General features: G+C 46.3%; 1 protein-coding gene across 1 annotated transcript; it reads left to right on the plus strand.

Moving 5' to 3' along the window:
- The first annotated feature begins 3116 nt into the window (after nt 1-3116).
- tmem121b (transmembrane protein 121B) lies at nt 3117-7111 on the plus strand. Its single transcript, XM_038780825.1, has one exon. The coding sequence runs from the start codon at nt 4401-4403 to the stop codon at nt 5646-5648; it is 1248 nt and encodes a 415-aa protein (XP_038636753.1). The 5' UTR covers nt 3117-4400; the 3' UTR covers nt 5649-7111.
- The last annotated feature ends 12295 nt before the right edge of the window (nt 7112-19406 follow it).

The raw sequence follows: 19406 nt of genomic DNA on the forward strand, positions 1-19406 counted from the left end.
CCCCCAGAAGGAATAGTGTTGTCATTTTGAATCCCATCCTATAGAAAGGATATCAAAGTTAAAGAAAAGGGGGCATTGCAGGGTTCACCAGGGTATTCTGAGGACAAGGAGGCAGAGAAACTTGAGAGGTTTGGGCTTTTTCAGTAAAACTCCAAATAGTAAAAGAATTTGTTTGAGAGAGAGCGAGTGCGGGATTGTGCATGCGAGAGGAGAGAACCCTGTGACTGGGGGTGAACTGGACACACACAGGGATATCTACACATGTGCTCCTCCCCTCTCAATGTAAAAATCCAAGCAAGTAGACAGTGCAACATGCATTCTTTGCAAGCACAGGGTTAGTGATATAAATAGGTGGTTACATTCAATTCCATAATAACATGCTAATACAGAAAAAGATTACAAAGTGATATGGTGACAGCAATTTAGGCACCTGGTAGATATGGCACAGTTTTGAATAGAAACCAATCAAGCAAAATAAAATCTGAATATGAATTAGGTTGGATTCTGCAACTTTCAGCTTGTCCTTCAGGTATAGTATATCAGTTTTCACCCTATCTACCCCTCTTGTCTGATCTCTTTCCAAGTAGTTATTGCATTATGACGATAAACACATTCAACAATTTAAAGTTGGGTGAAAGGTTTTATGATGTAATGTCCCTCTTTTTAATTTGGATAAGATTTTGAAATCAATGTGAAATAGAACATGATCACTAAGGTTTTATAAATAAAACATGCTTCAATTCCTCTTATTCTCTTAGATTTATAAATGTTAAAATTCTAATGGAATTTGATCAGTAATTCATTTTTCTGGTTACTTTCCAATATTATGACAATTATTGAGGAAAAAAACGGTTTGATACTCCTTGGATCCTACAAGTTCCTCTTTCTTTGCTACCATTTTGTGAAGCTTTGTTTGGTCCAGATAATACCCATGAACAATTGACTAAAAAATGTAAAACATATGTTTAAAGGATGCACTTGCTCCTGAAAATCTTATTTCAGTATTTAATAATAATAATAATAATCGCTTATTGTCACAAGTAGACTTCAATAAAGTTGCTGTGAAAAGCCCCTAGTCGCCACATTCCAGCGCCTGTTCGGGGAGGCCGCTATGGGAATTGAACCCTCGCTGCTGGCATTATTCTGCAGTACAATCTAGCTGTTTAGCCCACTGTGCTAAACCAGCCCCTGTATTTACACTACTATATTCTGTAAAGGCCATGGCTTACGTGTTATCAGTTTATTAATAGGACTGGAAATAAAAGGGAAACATGCAGTGAAAATTTTACAACCATGTTAAGTGTGTGATGTACCCAGCCTAGTCTTTAGAAAGGGTTTTTAAGCTATCCGCCCATCTTTCATCTATTAAACTCATATGTGGGCAACACGGTGGCACAGTGGTTAGCACTGCTACCTCAGTGCCAGGGACCCGGGTTCAATTCCAGCCTTAGGTGACTGAGTGGAGTTTGTATGTTCTCCACATGTCAGAATGGATTTCTTCTGGGTGTTCTGGTTTCCTCCCACAGTCCAAAGATGTGCAGGTTACGTGGACTGGCCAGGCTAAATTGCCCCTTAGTGTCCATGGAGGTGTAGGTTAGGTTAAAGGGGTGACGGCGATACGGCGGAGTGGATGGGGCAGTAGTGGTTTTTCAGAGGGTCGACATAGACTCGATGGGCCAAATGGCAGCCTTCGGCATAGTTTTTAAAATAAATTTAGAGTACCCAATTTGTTTTTTTAAGGGGCAATTTAGCATTGCCAATCCACCTACTCTGCCCATCTTTGGGTTGTGTGGGTGAGACCCACGCAAACACAAGGAGAATACGCAAACTTCACACAGTCAGTGACTCGGGAATGGGACCAAACCAGGTCCTCCAGTGGCATGATGCAGCAGTGCCCTTTTCTGCACTGTAGGGATTCTATGTGAAACAAATGAAACATGAAATACAAATCATTGAGATACTATGGGAAGTAATTCCTGTCATGGGGAAATGTATCCACTGTTATGAAGCAGAAGAATTTATTAGTCATGACAAAACCCAGTAAAATATTTATTAGCATTTTATCTTATTGTCTTTTAAGCTCTGTCATAAACTATAATAGAGATTTCACAAGAGCAGATGAAAAGTACTGATTTCACAGAACTTTACTGCCCCTCCAATTAATCCCACTCCCTTCCCCCTATCGCCATAGCCCTGCAATTTTCTATCCATCAAGTATTCATCCAATTCCCTTTGGAAAGTTTCTATTAAATTAACTTCCACCACTCTTTCAGACAGTGTATTCCAGATCATACCAACTCTTGTTTTTCTAACCATATCTCTTTTTACTAATTATCTAAACACTGTGCCATCTGGGTATTGATCTTTCTGGTGCTGGAAACAGTTTATCCTCATTGTCTTTATCAAAACACTTCATGGTTTTAAAAGCCTCCATTAAATCTCCCTTTGATATTCTCTGCTTTAAAGAGAATAAGCCCAGCTTTTCTAGTTTCTTCCACATTTCTCACTAAGTTAAGCAGTTTACACTTAGCCACATTAAACTGTATTTATTGCGTGTGGATTTCTATGTATTTACATTGTAATCTTTCCCAAAATTTCATATTAGCCCATAAATTCCTGGTTTCCCAGCATTGCATTTGGAGGAACATAGAACATACAGTGCAGTGGACTGTGCAGCTCCTGTTGGACTGTGGGAGGAAACCGGAGCACCCGGAAGAAACCCACGCAGACACGGGGAGACAGTGACCCAGCAGCGAATCGAACCTGGGACCCTGGTGCTGTGAAGCCACAGTGCTAATCACTTGTACTACCGTGCTGCCGAATGATGTGCTGGGGAATCCCTGAAGGAAACACCCACACAAGGGTTTACCAAGCAATTGTCCAGAGCACCAACTCCCCTGGACATTGGGCTAGGCTGGGAAACATCTGACAAACAATTTAAATCTCTAACTTTGGATGGTTCCGACAGGTTTATCCAGATAGTTATTCTGAAAGAGAAAAAAAAGAAATCTGACTCCAGAGTAACTTTATCAAAGACCCAGACCAGCCCAGCGCAGACATCCTGCACACCCATGATTCCCCCAGGGGACTCTTTCTCTCCCCCCCCCCCCCCCCCCCCCGCGTGGAACCCCACACCATCCCAACCATGCAATCACCCCGCCTGAGCCGGACACTCCCTCCCCACCAGTGGGATCCCCCACCTGCTCTCCTGGTCTGACCTCCCCCTCCCACCTTCTTCGGTCTGGTCCAACATCCACCATTCGTCCCATGCCCCGGTCTTATTCTCCCCTACATCCCCAGTCCGACGACCCCCTCTCGCAGTGTGACTCCCTAACTCTTTCTCCCGGATTGACCAGCCCCAACTCCTCTGTAGAAAGTGTGTCGCTTTCTTCTCTGTGCTCCAGGTACTCTGCACTAATGCAGCCGGTGGTACACTTTGCAGCTCCTGTCTCACCCAGCCGGAGGGAGGAAGCTTGGGCGAGACAATTTTCGGATGTCAATATGGGTAAATCCATCCAGAGTGGCAACCCGCTGGAGGCTGCCACTCCAAGAAGGTTATTGGTCATTATATTCCTCATTCTGTCCATATGAACATTTTACAGATTTGTACATCTACATATCTATTCCAAAATAACGAACCAGTATGTGGCACCTGTTTTCACAGTAATTTCATTGCAGTGTTAATGTAAGCCTACTTGTGACAATAAAAATTATATAATAAGCAATGGTCCCAATACCCATCTCCTGAGGACGCAGTGCCTACTTCTCTCTGGTCAGAAACATATCTGTTCATTTTTGCCCTACCTCCTATCCCTTAATCAATTATCCACACAAGTTGTACCGTTAATATCAGTTTTTCTATTTTCTTAATGTCTTATGAGGCCGTTTATTTTCCAAGCAAAATGTTACTATTGCTCAGCTTTGCAAATATTACAGTAAAAAAGTCTATTTAGGAGGAAATCCAAAATGGTCACAATAGTGGGTTAATTGGTTATAATTGTACCATGTTTCACTCACATAGTATTGGCATCCCGGGTATAAGAAACATTAAGCCATTATTTCAATGCATTTATTAGTTGATTACCCAAAATATTGTAAGACCTCCTACAACTGGCCTCAACAACTCCTTCATCACTGGGGGCTGTTCTGTAAGAGTCAGTATCTAAATGATCAGTCAGACTCCAGTGATCAGTGGGAGTGAAACCTGACAGTTATTGGGAATATCTCCAACGCCAAATCTCGGACATATAACATCCCATGAGTGGTGCACTCTGCTCTCGGCCTGCTCGTGGGTGTTTGCTGAAGTGTTTTGTTTTTTTTAAAAGCTCACTCCTTTGGACTCCCTTCCTTTCCCCTGAGTGGGTGGGTGATTGAAGCAGCAGTCCCTTCCCAGCTAATCCATGCCTGTGCTTGGGATGCGCCCGCCTCTGCCTGAGCTTGCACCCGCTCCGCCGGGGACAGCAGGCTGGAAGGGGAAGACAATGAGCGCCGCCGCCGCCAACGAAAGCTCCCGCTCGGCTGCCCCAGCACCGAGCGGAGCCGAGGGGAACCTGCGGGCGGCGGAGAACGATCCCCTCTTCATCAGGAACAGCTCCTTCAGGAGGAACTCTCAGACCTCGACGGCGAGTCTCGGCCGAGAGGTCGGCGCCGCTTCCAACATCAAAGCCCGGCCAGCCTTCATCATCACCTCGGGAGAGTTCCTGCAGCAGAGCTCGGACTGTACCAGCAGCCCGGGGCCGGCTGCCAGCGGCAGGAGCCTCCTGTACAAGGGCCTCTGCCTCCTGCTGCTGCTGTGCCAGGGGGGCCTGCTGGATTTCTACCTGATCATCTTCACCGACCTGTACTGGTGCTCCTGGATCGCCACCGACCTGGTGGTGGTGGCGGGCTGGCTTATCTTCTTCATCAAGCACTCCAGGCGGAGGGGGGCCGGAGACAAGGCGGCCCCCGGGGCGGGCCACAGCGGCCAGTTCGCTTTCGCCTACCTGGCCTGGCTCATTTATGTCATCGCCTGCACGCCCAAAATAGTGCTGATTCTGGAGACCTCCATCCTGGACCTGATTGAGCTGAAGGTTCCCCTGGGCACCACCGGCTTCAAGATAGTGGTCATGTCGTCCGTGCCCTTGCTCTACACACTCATCAACTCGGTGACTGAGGAGCTGGGCTGCCAGAGCAGCCACCGAGCGCAGAATTACTATAGCAGGACATGCCTGGACCTGCTGGACACCTTCACTCTCATGGAGCTGATGCTGTCCGGTCACATTCCCAGTGTTTACCTCAAGTACACGGTGACCACCGTCTACTTTGTCGCGTTTTTCATCCCGGTTCTCTGGCTCTACGAACTCAACTCGTTGCAGCTCCATTACAAATGTGTCGTGTTCCGTTTCCTGTCCAGTTCCGCGGTCAATGCCCCTCTCTTGGCGGTCAGGTGCTTTCTTGTCTTTCTCTATGACCAACAGGTCTCGGTGTTCCTATTGAAGAATGTCTTTTGGCTGTTCTGTGATTGTGCCGAGGTGCTGGATGGGTGCTGCAGTGTGAGACGTGTCCGTAAGTATTCCAGCCCCCCCGTGCAGTTTACACATTGCGTTTCAGATAATGAAATGTGTGCACATGGATATATGAATACCCTGGCGGTGACAGCCCAGTCCTAGCAGCTGCAACTGGCCTTTCAATCCACTGGTACGATTTAGTTACCACTATTTATTTTTTGTAACCTCTTTTGTACTGGCCATTGAGGATGTTTTTTTGAGTGTTTGTGTATCAATTCGTATCGGTGCTAGTGTTCGATTTGCACAAGGAGTTTCCTGGATCAGCTGTGTATCCTGTCAGGCTTGAACCCCTTTCCCTTTATTTAACGCTTGTCTAATTGTTTTTGTGAATTGCCTGCCTCAAGTTATTCACATTTACGGCTGGAGTGTGCGGTTTATGTCAAGTGGACATAATCAGTCTAATAAATGTGGGAGGTAACTTTAGAAGTGTGTCCCGACTGGATTTTAACCAGCCCCCACTGGACCTCTGTCGTATACCTGATTGCGATATTCAAAGGAAACCCAACGTTTACTGCGGTGTAGGTTTAATTTTGAAGTCATGAGAGTAAAGGCTACTTCGATACGGTCAAGTTTCTGCTTCATCTGAATTCAGTTTTGACCATTGTGAGTGCCATCGTCAACATAATACAGTACCCAAGTAAGACTTTGGAACAATTCTGGGAACTACAGGGATAATGGAATATCAGTTCCATTTAAGAAATTCAACTTCAATTGTGTTCATTTTTGTAAGCTGTCAACTCAATCAAAAATTATAATGTGAAACTATAGCACAAATCATTTGCACTGATGAGACCCGTAGAATACAGAATAAGGTTAACCCACAGGGTCCAATGAATGCATTTGAGGATATTGAAATGAAATGGAAATTGCTTATTGTCACGAGTAGGCTTCAATGAAGTTACTGTGAAAAGCCCCTAGTTGCCACATTCCGGCGCCTGTTCGGGGAGGCTGTTACGGGAATCGAACCGTGCTGCTGGCTTGCCTTGGTCTGCTTTCAAAGCCAACGATTTAGCCCAGTGAGCTAAACAGCCCCTGGTTTTACACCCATGTCAACTATACTGTAATACAAAGTGAAAGGAGCACAATTATACATTATGTCATCAACTACTCATTTATTGAGCTAGTTGCAGAATATTGAAGCATGTTTGTAACAGGGTCAACTGTAGAATATTTACTTGGAAAACCTTTTTTTAGAAAAAGCTTACCAAAATAGAATTGCCTCAACTTCACAATGTTACACTATTACACACAATCAAGATAGCAAGGTACAGAATAGTTCTTGTTTCATACTAATATTTATATGTCATCAATTTTGCATTTTACCAAAAGCATCATTAATGAAAATAAGTTGAAAAAGCCTTTTATAATTTGGATGCTTATTTTAACTAATCTTATTGTATTTTTCATCTGTGATTGTAGAGTTTTTGTATTGAAGTCAAATTAATATGTTCAGAAGAAAGCCTTTTATATTTGTAAAGTGTTTTGCACAGTTAGTATTGAATGTTCACAAAATTGCATATGAGATCCTTTTAAAATGTAAATAAATTTGTTTGATTTTAAGTTTGTTCAGATGATGTCATAAAAAATGCTTTGTTATTTGGAATTTTACTTATGGAAAGATTCATGGCCAGAGTGTGAAAATAATGAAAATAATTAAAAATAAAAACAGAAAATGCTGGAAATACTCAGCAAGCCTGGTAGCATCTGTGGAGGGAGAAACAAAGTTAATGTTTCAGGTTTGGAACTTTTCATCAGAAATTGGGATCCCTGCTTTAGTTTCCTTCTCGATGCACAAAGTACTGGAAGATGCTGGAAATACACAGACCTGAAACATTAGCTCTGTTTCTCTCCAAAGATGCTGCCTGACCTGCTGAGCATCTCAAACATTTTCTGTTTCTATTTCAGATTTCCAGAATCTGCAGTATTTTAGAATTTATGAAAAATCACACGTTTTTATTTAAAACTATTGTATTTCTAGGATGGAGTGGAAAAGAGGGGAGCTCAAGGGGAGAGAGTGTCAGGACTGGGGCTATTCAAAAAACAGGAGTGTGGAGATGGCTGGCCGTGGGCTCGGCAACAATGATCCGTGGATGGCTACTCTGAGGGAATTGGGAATGGGTTTCAGAAGTTGGTGCTTCGATTGGAGGAAGAGAGAAGACCAGAGAAAAGGTAGAATTTTCCTGGGACTCAGCATTTTCCGGAGTGCAAAGAGCAACAGCAGTAACACTTTAGAAGTGATGTCTGCAGATGAACAGCCAGTAATAAGGGAAGTGAAATCTCGGGTAAACATTTTGTATCCTACAATATCTTCAATTGATCTCCATCCAACCTTTAAGGACTGCTGTTAAGCTGAAATATCCTGTTGGCATATGCTCCACCTAATTGTTACACATTTTGCAGAATGATCCTGAAACAGGCACAAGACAGTTCCTTGCAAGTTTCGTGATCTAATGCGGATTTAATGTAGCTGCTACCAAAGAGAAAATGCTGGAAAATCTCAGTAGGTCTGGCAGCATCTGTAGTGAGAGAAAAAAGCTAACGTTTCGAGGCCAGAATACCCTTTGACAAAGTTAAAAGACATAGAATATAGGAAATATTTATACTGTGTGGTGAGAGAATGAAAGATGAGTCATAGCCACAGAAACCAAGGTAACAGAGTGCTACTGGCAGTCCCCAGAGAGAACAGAATGTGTGAAAGGCCAAACAGCGGAGAAACTAACATCAGAGGGTAAACTGACAGATGTAGATGTTGGGGAAGGGGAAAACAAAGGAGAGAAAAGATAAGGAAAGGGGGATAAGATGGGGGCATATATATAAAGAAAGACAATAAATAAATAAATGACAAAAGACAGTTAAAATCAAATGTGATGAAAACAAAGAGGTCGAGGTGGGGTACAGCTAATCATCTGAAGTTGTTGAATTCGATGTTCAGGCCGGAAGGCTGTAGTGTGCCTAACCGGAAGATGAGATGTTGTTCCTCCAGTTTGCGTTGAGCTTCACTGGAACATTGCAGCAGCCCAAGAACAGACATGTGGGCATGGGAGCAGGGTCTTTTGTTAAAATGGCAAGCAACAGGAAGGTCAGGGTTCTGAATGCGCACAGACCGAAGATGCTCAGCAAAGCGATCACCCAGTCTGCGTTTGGTCTCTCCGATATAGAGGAGACCCCAGTGGGAGCAGCGAATGCAATGGACCAAATTGAAAGAGGTGCAAGTGAAACGCTGCTTAACCGCAGCTAGGTAGCGGCTCGGTTTATCTAAAACAATTGAGGACCGATAAAGTGCTGCTGGCATAGGTTAGATGCAGGGATTTAAGCCCAGAAATTCATATACATTGTGTTAGTTTTACACCAACAAATGAGTGTAATGGATACCAAGTTCCAGGGATCTACTTTTTAATAAATAGCACCTCAATGTTTGATGTCAGCCTCTTACTGATAGCCTTGGTGTGAAGGAGAAGGTGAAATATGTGACCGCAGATGGAACAGTGTTCACTACATATCTGCTGGACTGCAGGATCAACTTATTTTGGCTGTATATTGACTTTCCTTAATCCTCTAATTTTTCCAGTGACAAGCACTGTGGCGCAGTGGGTTAGCCCTGCTGCATCACGGTGCCGAAGTCCCAGGTTCGATCCCGGCCCCGGGTCACTGTCCGCATGGAGTTTGCACATTCTCCCTGTGTTTGCGTGGGTTTCGCCCCCACAACCCAAAACGATGTGCAGGGTAGGTGGATTGGCCACACTAAATTGCCCCTTAATTGGAAAACAAAAAAAATTGAATTGGGTACTCTTTAAAAAAAATTTTTTTTTTAAATAATTCTGAAAATATGATTTTCAAACTTGCAATTGACTGGAACTTTTGCAATTTGAAATGAGACAAAATAAACTACTTAAAATTCAAGGCCACCTTCCAAGGTGAAGGTGAAAAACAAACAAAATCACCCTCAAGGGAGTGCAAAGAGAGAGACATTTCCCAGTGAGTAGCACTGCTGCCTCACGGCACCGAGGTCCCAGGTTCGATCCCGGCTCTGGGTCACTGTCAGTGTGGAGTTTGCATGTTCTCCCCGTGTTCGCGTGGGTTTCACCCCCACAGCCCAAAGATGTGCACGGTAGGTGAATTGACCACGCTAAATTGCCCCTTAATTGGAAAAAATGAATTGGGTACTCTAAATTTATTTTAAAAAAGAGAGACATTTCCTATAATTCAGAGACCCATCTAAACTCGTCATTGTCAAAGGAAGAGACATTAAAATGCAAAGTGCTGGATATTGAAACAAAGTATCAACCGCATTTTTGATTTTATCTTTGCTAAGCTTCCATTGCTCTTTGTTATTTTTGGGCAGTGCCCCTACCTGGAGCAGCCCCTTTTAACTTATTCTTAAGTTTATGTCTGTTGGGGCAGCAGGGTGGCGCAGTGGTTAACACTGCTGCCTCATGGTTCCGAGGCCCCAGGTTCGATCCCGGCCCCAGGTCACTCTCTATATGGAGTTTGCATATTCTCCCTGTTTCTGCATGGGTCGTACCCCCACAATCCCCCCCCCCCCTCCCCCCCCAAAAAAGATGTGCAGGGTAGGTGAATTGGCCACACTTAAATTGCCCCTTAATTGGGGGAAAAAAGTTTATTTCTGTTATTCTATGAAGTTGTCAAACCCAAAATGATCACACAGACAGACACCCAAAATCCCTTGGAAATACACAATGATTGGATTGGATTTGTTTATTGTCACGTGTACCGAGGTACAGTGAAAAGTATTTTTCTGCGAGCAGGTTAACGTTATTAAGTACATGGGAAGAAAAGTGAATAAAAGAAAATACATAATAGGGCAACACAAGGTATACAATGTAACTACATAAGCACCGTCATCGGATGAAGCATACAGGATGTAGTGTTAATGAGGTCAGTCCATGAGAGGGTCATTTAGGAGTCTGGTAACAGTGGGGAAGAAGCTGTTTTTGAGTCTGTTTGTGAGTGTTCTCAGACTTCTGTATCTCCTGCCCGATGGAAGAAGTTGGAAGAGTGAGTAAGCCGGGTGGGAGTCGTCTTTGATTATGCTGCCCGCTTTCCCCAGGCAGCGGGAGGTGTAGATGGAGTCAGTGGATGGAAGGCAGGTTTGTGTGATGGACTGGGCGGACAATGGGTGAAGTCTAACATGTCGGGCTGCACTCGCTGCAGAGAGATTGCAAGAAAGCTTTCAGCAGAGGAAACTGGCTGAAAGCCAGGCTCTCAATTCCCCCCCCCCCCCCCCCCCCCCTCCCCCCACCTCTCCCTCAGAACAAACTTACTTTCAACTTTACTAGAAATCCACCAGTGAACCAAGTTCTTGTAATTGCAATATCTTGTACTCTGACCGCATCCATGAATCTAGCTACTCATAATGGGCCACAATATTTAAAAATCTATGCATCATGAACAATCAAGGGTTACTTAACCATATATTAATTTAACTTATTTTTATTGGATTCTAACTTCCCTTATTTCTGATATGCATGTGTGTGATGTGATGTTTTTATTATTTTTCCCCCTCCGATTTAGTGGTGAATAAAGTCTTTGGACACAAAAACCTTGTTTGATTGGCTCCTTATTGCTCACAACTTAAATTTGGATTCAGAAAAGGCATATCCTCCTGTGTTTATGGATAAAGCATGGCTAATTTCTGTCATGCCCACATAACCAGAATTCCATTTGGGCTTATTTCCATACATAGTTTAGTATCCAGAACCTTACAGTCCTATAGATTGCACATGTTTTAAATTTTAAAAAAGCCTCTGTAGTGCAGTGAACTATTCCATGAAAAAATACATTATTTATAATTTGTGACTGCAGTGACTGTCTTACTGTCAAAAATAATTAGGGCAATGAGTTGAAAAACTTGTAAAAGTGAGAAAAGATTAGATATATATGAGGTGTTCATAGAGCATACAGCCATAACACACTTCAGGTGGCTAAATATGGAAGAGAGCCACGATAGATATAATAAGAATCTTAATTAGTGTCACAAATCCCCTAGCTGCCACACTATGGCGCATATTCGGGTACACAGAGGGAGAATTCAGAATGTCCAAATCACCTGATAGCACGTCTTTTGGTACTTATGGGAGGAAACCGGAGGACACCCACACAGACATGGGGAGAATTTGCAGACTCCGCACAGGCAGTGAACCAAGGCAGGAATCGAATCTGAGTCCCTGGTGCTGTGAATCAACAGTGCTAACCACTGTGCCGCCCCCACGGTGTGGTGAAACTCCCTGGATTCTCTGTAGCCCGATGCCGAAATCATGATCAGAAATTGGGCGGAGAATGAATTCCAATGCCAGAATCGGGGCAGGCGCTGCTTTGACGCTGTTCTGCCATGCTCCACCCCTTCCAATCTGGCGCCATCGTGACACGTGCCGTTTCAACGCCATTAGCGCATCATTGGCCAGCCCACCCGTGATGCTCTGCCCCCAATAGGCCGAGTTTCCGACCGTGCAGACCACGTGTTCTCTACACTTGACCGGGCTCCGTTCCACTGGCCCGGGGGGGGGGGGGGGGGGGGGGTGCAGGATGTGGGCTGTGTGGTCACGGTTAGCGGGTTAGGGTTCGTGCATCGCCGGAGCCATATTTTACACAGCGACCGGTGCAGGTCGTCAGCCCTGCGCATGTGCAGCCCGGGACCGGCCATTCACTGGCCTTTTTTGGCACGATCTGCAGGAGTTTCATGCAGCGCTGGTGCTAGCCCCTCATTGGGGAGGGGTTTGCGACGATTTTTCTGTCGTGAACTCCTACGGATTCTCCGTTTGCGCTGGCACTTAGCCTCAGAAATGGGGAATCCAGCCCAATGTTTTTGGAAAATGATTCGCAAGGTATCTAAAAGGTTCTAACAGTAGAGTCTTATCTCTCTACTTCTTCAGCCCGGCCCCACCTCTGACAGTAAAAGATGAAGGGACTTGTGAAACAAATGGTAAACAAGTATGGGTCTCCATTCAGAAGACATGTATTATTCAGATGTTGGACGTCACCTGACTTTCAGTAAGCAATGTGGCATCCACTGTTTGGATCAGATTTTACTGCAATTCAATTGGCATTGGCCCCGTTTGATGGAAGAACCAACAAGAGAGAAAAACAACTTGACCTCGTCCTCGCCAGTCCACCTGTCACAGATGCCTCTGTCCATGACAATATCTTTATGAGTGACCCTGCACAGTCCTTGTGGAGGTGAAGTTCCATCTTCATATTCAGGATACCCTCCATTGTGTTGTGTGGCACGATTACCATGCTGAATGGCACAGACCCAAACAGATCTAGCAACTCAAGACTGAACATCTGTGAGGCACTGTATGCCATTAGCAGCAGCAGAATTCTATTCAGCAACAATTCGGCCCAGGATATCCCCACTTTACCTTTACCATCAACCCAGGGGATCAAGATGGCTCAATGAAGAGTGCAGGAGGTTATGCCAGGAGCAACACCAGGCATACCTAATAATGAGGTGTCAACCTGGTGAACCTACAGTGCAAGACTGTTTCCATGTCAAACAGCTAAAGTAGCAAGTAATAGACAGAGCTGAGTGATCCCAAGCCAATGGATCAGATTCAAGCTCTGTCGTCCTGCCACATTCAATTCAAGGAGGCTGCACAAATATCCCTATTCTCAATCCCTATCCCTATCCTCAATGATGGCGGAGCCCAGCACATCAGTGCAAAAGATAAAGCTCAAGCATTTGCAACAATCCTTAGCCAGAAATGGTAAGTAGATGACCTACCTAAACCTTTCCTGAGGTCCCCAGCATCACAGATGCGTCTTCAGCCAATTTGAGTCAGTCCATGGATATCAAGAAATGGCTGAAGACACACCGGATACTGCAAAGACTATGGGCCCTGGTAACATTAGAGAGATAGAATTCTAGTCTTGTGTTCCAGAACTTGCCACGCCTCTAAGCCAAACTGTTCCAGTACAGCTACAACACTGATATATACCCGGCAATGTGGAAAGTTTAAAAATATATTTTTTTATTCAGAAACAAATGTCATTATAACAAAGTAACAATACAGCAAACCCCAATACAAACTACACCCAGCAGAACCCCAGTCCGCACCCCCCCCCCCCCCCCAGCTGTTCATAAAGAAAACAAAACCTAAACAAAAAGACAAACAACCCCCTAACAGCTGTCAGTAACCAGTTCCCTGAAGAAGGAGAGCACTGTTCACACCTATCCTCCAGTCCCAAGGAAAAACTCACTCGTACCTGCCCTGGTCAGGTGTGCCCTGTGCACCACCCTGAACTGGATGAAGTTTAACCTCGCACATGAAAGGTGAAGTTGACCCTGTGAAGAGCCTTACTCCGCACCTATCCCATAAAAACCAAACCAAGTTCATCCTCCCATTTCTCGTTCTTCCAATGAGGCCTGCTCCTTTGACAAGGGCGGCACAGTAGCACAGTGGTTAGCACTGTTGCTTAGCAGCTCCAGGGTCCCAGGTTCAATTCCCAGCTTGGGTCAATATCTGTGCAGAGTCTGCACGTTCTCCCCGTGTCTATGTGGGTTTCCTCCGGGTGCTCCGGTTTCCTCCCATTGTCTATAGATGTGCAGGCTAGGTGGATTGGCCATGCTGAATTGACCTCCATATCCAAAATGGTTAGGTGGTGTTACAGGGATAGGGTGGAGGTGTGGGCTTAAGTAGGGTGCTCCTTTCAAGGTGCAGACTCGATGGACCGAATGGCCTCCTTCTGCACTGTAAGATTCAGCATAACTTTCCTGCTTTTCTATCCCACACCTAGAACTTACTCCGCCATCAATGCAACAATGGCACAATGGTTAATCATCGGCTACCTCAGCCTTAAATACATTCAACAATGCGGCATTGGTGCAACCTGCTCAGTTAGATAATTCCAAAGACTCACAATCCTTTGAGTGAAGAAATTTCTCATCTCAGTTCCCCTTAATTCTGAGATTGTTCCACCGTGTTCTAGATGCCCCAGACAGGGAAAACAAACCTTTGTGTTAAATTTGTATAATCCTTAATGCTCTTGCAGGGTGTTTTTGGAGTGCCGCTTTGTGTGTGTGTGTGGCATGGGTGGGGGGGGGAGGTGGGGGTGCTAGGTACCAGGATGTAGCAACAGAAAGAAGAAACAAGTTGCACAATGGATTGAGAGAGACAGATAGCAATACAATGAGAAATAGTAAGGTAATAGCTGGAGTCAGAGCATGCAAGAAGGCTTAATTTAGGTTTAGACCCGCGTCACCCGTGGCACGCATGCATGGACCTGCGTCACCTGTGCTGACGCCCGTATCGGCAGCTGGAGCAGCGCGAGGCTCTCCAGTGCCGTCCTGGCCCCCTGTGTGGTGCAGGATCGCTGACCCTAGGGGCCAGATGACGCCGTCGTAAAACAATCCGGCATTTACGACGGTGTCAACACTTAGCCCCAGGATCGGAGAATGCCGCCCCTGATACATGTAAAGATCTCTGTCACGTTATTCTGCACCCCCCCCCACTTCTTTCCAGCAAAGACCCCCCCAATTGCTGTTATCAGCCCCCCCAAGTGAGCAACACCCTGCTGAGGGGTCGCCAAAGGCCCTACTTCATGCCCTCCCAATTCCGCCTTCAGGTCCCACCCCTCGGCGGTGCCAATTTAGCAGTGCCCCATACATCCTGGCAGTGCCAACTTGGCAGATGGCACAGACAGGGTGCAGTGCCTGTCATAATATCCACTCATGAGATGCAGACAGGCAGTGATTGACACACAGGATAACCAATGAACACACACGACACAGGACAACCAATCACCAGACTGGACACCACCACTATAAAGCCCACAGGGCATTAAGGCTCTCTCTCTCACACAGGACATGGCTAGGGAGATAGTCACAGTGCACAGGCCAATGAACATCGTCACCATGTGGCAGAGAGCTAGTTTGGTCAAGCCAGTAGGAGGTTATCAGTTAGGTTAATAGAGTGTCAACCCACAGCAGATTATGTACAGCAATCAGCAGGTTCAATAAAACAGTGTTGGACCATCTCCTGTGTCGCAAGCCTGTTTCTCATTTTACTGCATCCAGTTGCAGTCGATGTTAGACCAACATAGATAACACATCATGGTACCAGGGAGCTATTAACTCTAACGAACATACCTGGAGTGAATCTGCAACGACCAGCACGCAGCCATCCAGCGGCATGGAAACAATCCAACCTCCTCCGCAACTCTGGATCTCCGGCAACCTTGGCGCCAACTGGAAAGTCTTCAAACAGAAGTTCCTTCTCTATATCGAGGCCTCCAACCTCGAGGCAGCATCGGATGCCCGAAAGATGGCACTGTTCCTGTCGTCTGCGGGGGATCACGCCATCCACATCTATAACTCGCTCACGTTTGCCGAAGGCGAAGACAAGATGAAGTTCAAGACGGTTCTGCTGAAATTCGACAACCACTGCAACATTGAGGTGAATGGGAGCTTTGAACGGTACATCTTCCAACAGAGGCTTCAGGATAAGGATGAACCTTTTCAGTCCTTCTTGACCCATTGCCGCATCCTAGCGCAGTCATGTAATTATGACTCAACGGCTGATTCCATGATCCGGGATCAGATCGTTTTCAGGGTCCAGTCCGACTCCCTGCGGGAGCAGCACCTCAAAATCAAACAGTTGACCCTCTCGGTCGCCATTGAAACATGGGTTGTCCATCAGCATGCCAGGAATCATTACGCCCACATCAGGGCGGCAGGAAATGCAAAACTAGCCTCCCACGAGGCAGAAAGGGTGCAGGCCATCGCAAAAATGCACGGCCTGAGCATTGAGGAGAGTGGCCATTTCGCGCGCTTTTCCCGGGTCCCTACGCATGGGCGCCACGACCGGGTGGACGACGAGGCCAAAGACCCCGATGAGCATGTGCGAACGTCGGCTGACAGCACTGTGCATGTGCGATGGCGCACAGAACGCGCTGACATCAGCGTCATGACGTGTCCAAATTGTGGCTCCGCCCATTTAAAGCGGCAATGTCCAGCCAAAGGAAGGCGATGTCTCCAGTGTGGAAAGCATGGGTATTGCGTGGCCTTATGCAGGTTCTCTCCACCGACCAACAGCCAGCGATCCCAGCTGCAGCGCAGACGTGTCCGCTGCGTACAACAAGGCATGCAGAATTCAGATCCCGACAGCCCAATGGACCCAGATGCTGACTGCCTCGAGTCTCCATACTGGGTGGGCATATTCACCACGCGCAAGCTGGCTTCCACCGTGCCTGCAAACCACCTTTTAATCCTCACTGTGGATCCTGACGACAAGTGGTGTGCTGTCATCACGGTTAACCAGTCTCGCATCCGATTTAAATTGGACATTGGCGCATCTGCAAACCTCATATCACAGTCGGACCTCGACAGCATCCGAGACCAACCTAGAATTCTTCCACCAGCCTGCCAGCTCCTTAAAAACAATGGCAATGCCATAGCTGCCAGTGGATCGTGTCAGCTAAGTGTATCTCACAAGGCAATCAAAGCGGCGTTACAATTCGAGATCGACCGGCCTGACCAGGCATCCGTGCTCGTTGCTCGCGCATGCAAACTCCTAAATCTGGTCCGGCGCGTCTATGCCATGTCCTCGACACCGGCGACTGCCTCGCCCAATGTAAATCTCCAGGCTGAGATAGACGACATTCTCACGCAATACCACAACGTGTTTGATGGAATGGGCACGATCACATATCGTTACAAGATATTGCTCAAACCGAATGCCATCCCAGTCATCCATGCACCACGCCGGGTGCTGGCTCCTCTCAAGGATCGTCTGAAAACGCAGCTACGAGAGCTCCAAGACCAGGGTATCATCTCAAAGGTCACGGAACCAACAGACTGGGTCAGCTCCATGGTCTGTGTCAAGAAACCCTCTGGTGAACTCCGCATTTGCATTGATCCCAAAGACCTGAATCGCAACATGATGCGCGAGCACTACCTGATCCCAAAACATGAAGAGTTAACCTGTGAGGTGGCTCATGCCAAATTCTTTACCAAGCTGGACGCCTCTCGTGGGTTCAAGCAGATACAGCTGGACTAGTCCAGTCGGAAGCTGTGCACATTTAACACTCCGTTCGGCAGGTATTGCTACAACCGCATGCCTTTTGGTATCATATCAGCTTCCTAAATATTTCATCGCATAATGGAGCAAATTATGGAGGGCATCGAGGGGGTGCATCGAGGGGGTGCGAGTCTATGTGGACGACGATCATCTGGTCCACGACACCTGAGGATCACATCGCTTGCCTCAAACAGGTTTTCCAGAGGATTCATGAAAATGGCCTCCAGCTCAACAGGGCCAAATGCTCATTTGGTAGGTCCGCTATCAAGTTTCTGGGTGACCACATTTCACAGCAGGGTGTGCAACCTGACACTGACAAGGTGCTGGCAATCAATGCCATGAAGACCCCAGAGGACAAAAAGGCGGTCCTCCGTTGCCTCAGGATGGTGAATTTTCTCAGGAAATTCATTCCCAACATGACATCTCACACCACAGCCCTCCGGCATCTCGTCAAAAAGTCGACAGTGTTCCAGTGGCTTCCTGCACACCAAGCAGAGTGGCTTGAGCTGAAGTCAAAGCTCACCACAGCCCCAGTTCTTTGACCCAACCAAGGATACCAAGATATTCACAGACGCAAGACAGGACGGCATTGGGGCGGTGCTCCTCCAGCGAGACGACTCCTTGTCCTGGGCTCCAGTGGCATACGCCTCCAGGGCCATGACTCTGACCGAACAACGGCATGCCCAGATCGAAAAGGAGTGCTTGGGTCTCCTGACAGGAATAGTCAAGTTTCACGACGACGTATATGGCCTGCCAAAGTTCACGGTGGAAACAGACCACAGGCCTTTAGTCCACATAATCCAATAGGATTTAAATGACATGACACCTCGGCTGCAGCGAATTCTTCTTCGTCTCTGCCGATATGACTTCGAACTCGTCTACACACCGGGTAAGGAGCTGATCGTCGCGGATGCCCTATCCCGATCCGTCACCACGCCGTGTGAACAGGGCGACTTCATTCGCCACATTGAAGCACAGGTGCAGTTGTGTGCCAGCAACCTCCCAGCCACTGATGAACGAGTTATAAAAATACGCGAAGAAACTGCCAAAGATCCCTTACTGCAGCGCGCGATGAAGCACCTTGCCCATGGCTGGCAAAAGGGGCAGTGCCCCCAGTTCTTCAACGTTAAGGACGAGCTGACGGCTGTTGACGGGATCCTTCTTAAACTAGATAGAATCGTAGAGAGGTGAAAGAACAATCGTGGCAGTGATATTGATAACAGTCGAAAGACAGAGAGGGTCTCACTAAGAAGAAAAACTCCAATGGCTAGGTGAGTAAATGGAGGTGCCAGTCTTAAACCAATTAACTGATCAATTGGAGCATTAATAGGTTGCTGTAACTGGGCTCAGTTGCACTATGACTATACAATGGCTTCTCTGGACAGTGAAAATTCAGCAATATCTGAGTATAGTTTGATGACATGATTTTGGCTTGTACATGATGAATGGCTATGTGGGGTACAACACCTATGGAACCATTAAAACATTTTTTACGGGATGTGGGTGACGCTGATTTTATAACAGTAAAAGATACAAATACAAATGTAAACATAGTTCAGGTCGTAACACTGTCCATCTCCCACTGTTCCCACCTAATCCAGATTTTAAAAAATAGCCCGACCCCCCCCCCCTTCTCCCTAGCCCCCCCTTAAAGAAACTGCTGACAGTATAGTTTTCTCCGAAGAAGTCGATAAGCGGCTGCCACCTCCGAACGAACCCTAACCTTGATCCATTCAGGATGAGCTTAATTTTCTCAAGTCTGAGAAACCTGGCCATGTCACTAACCCATACCCCTGTTTCGGGGGCTTCGAGTCCCTCCACGCTA

This window comes from Scyliorhinus canicula, chromosome 20 (genome assembly GCF_902713615.1).
Source record: "Scyliorhinus canicula chromosome 20, sScyCan1.1, whole genome shotgun sequence".
In the NCBI taxonomy this organism is placed as follows: domain Eukaryota; kingdom Metazoa; phylum Chordata; class Chondrichthyes; order Carcharhiniformes; family Scyliorhinidae; genus Scyliorhinus; species Scyliorhinus canicula.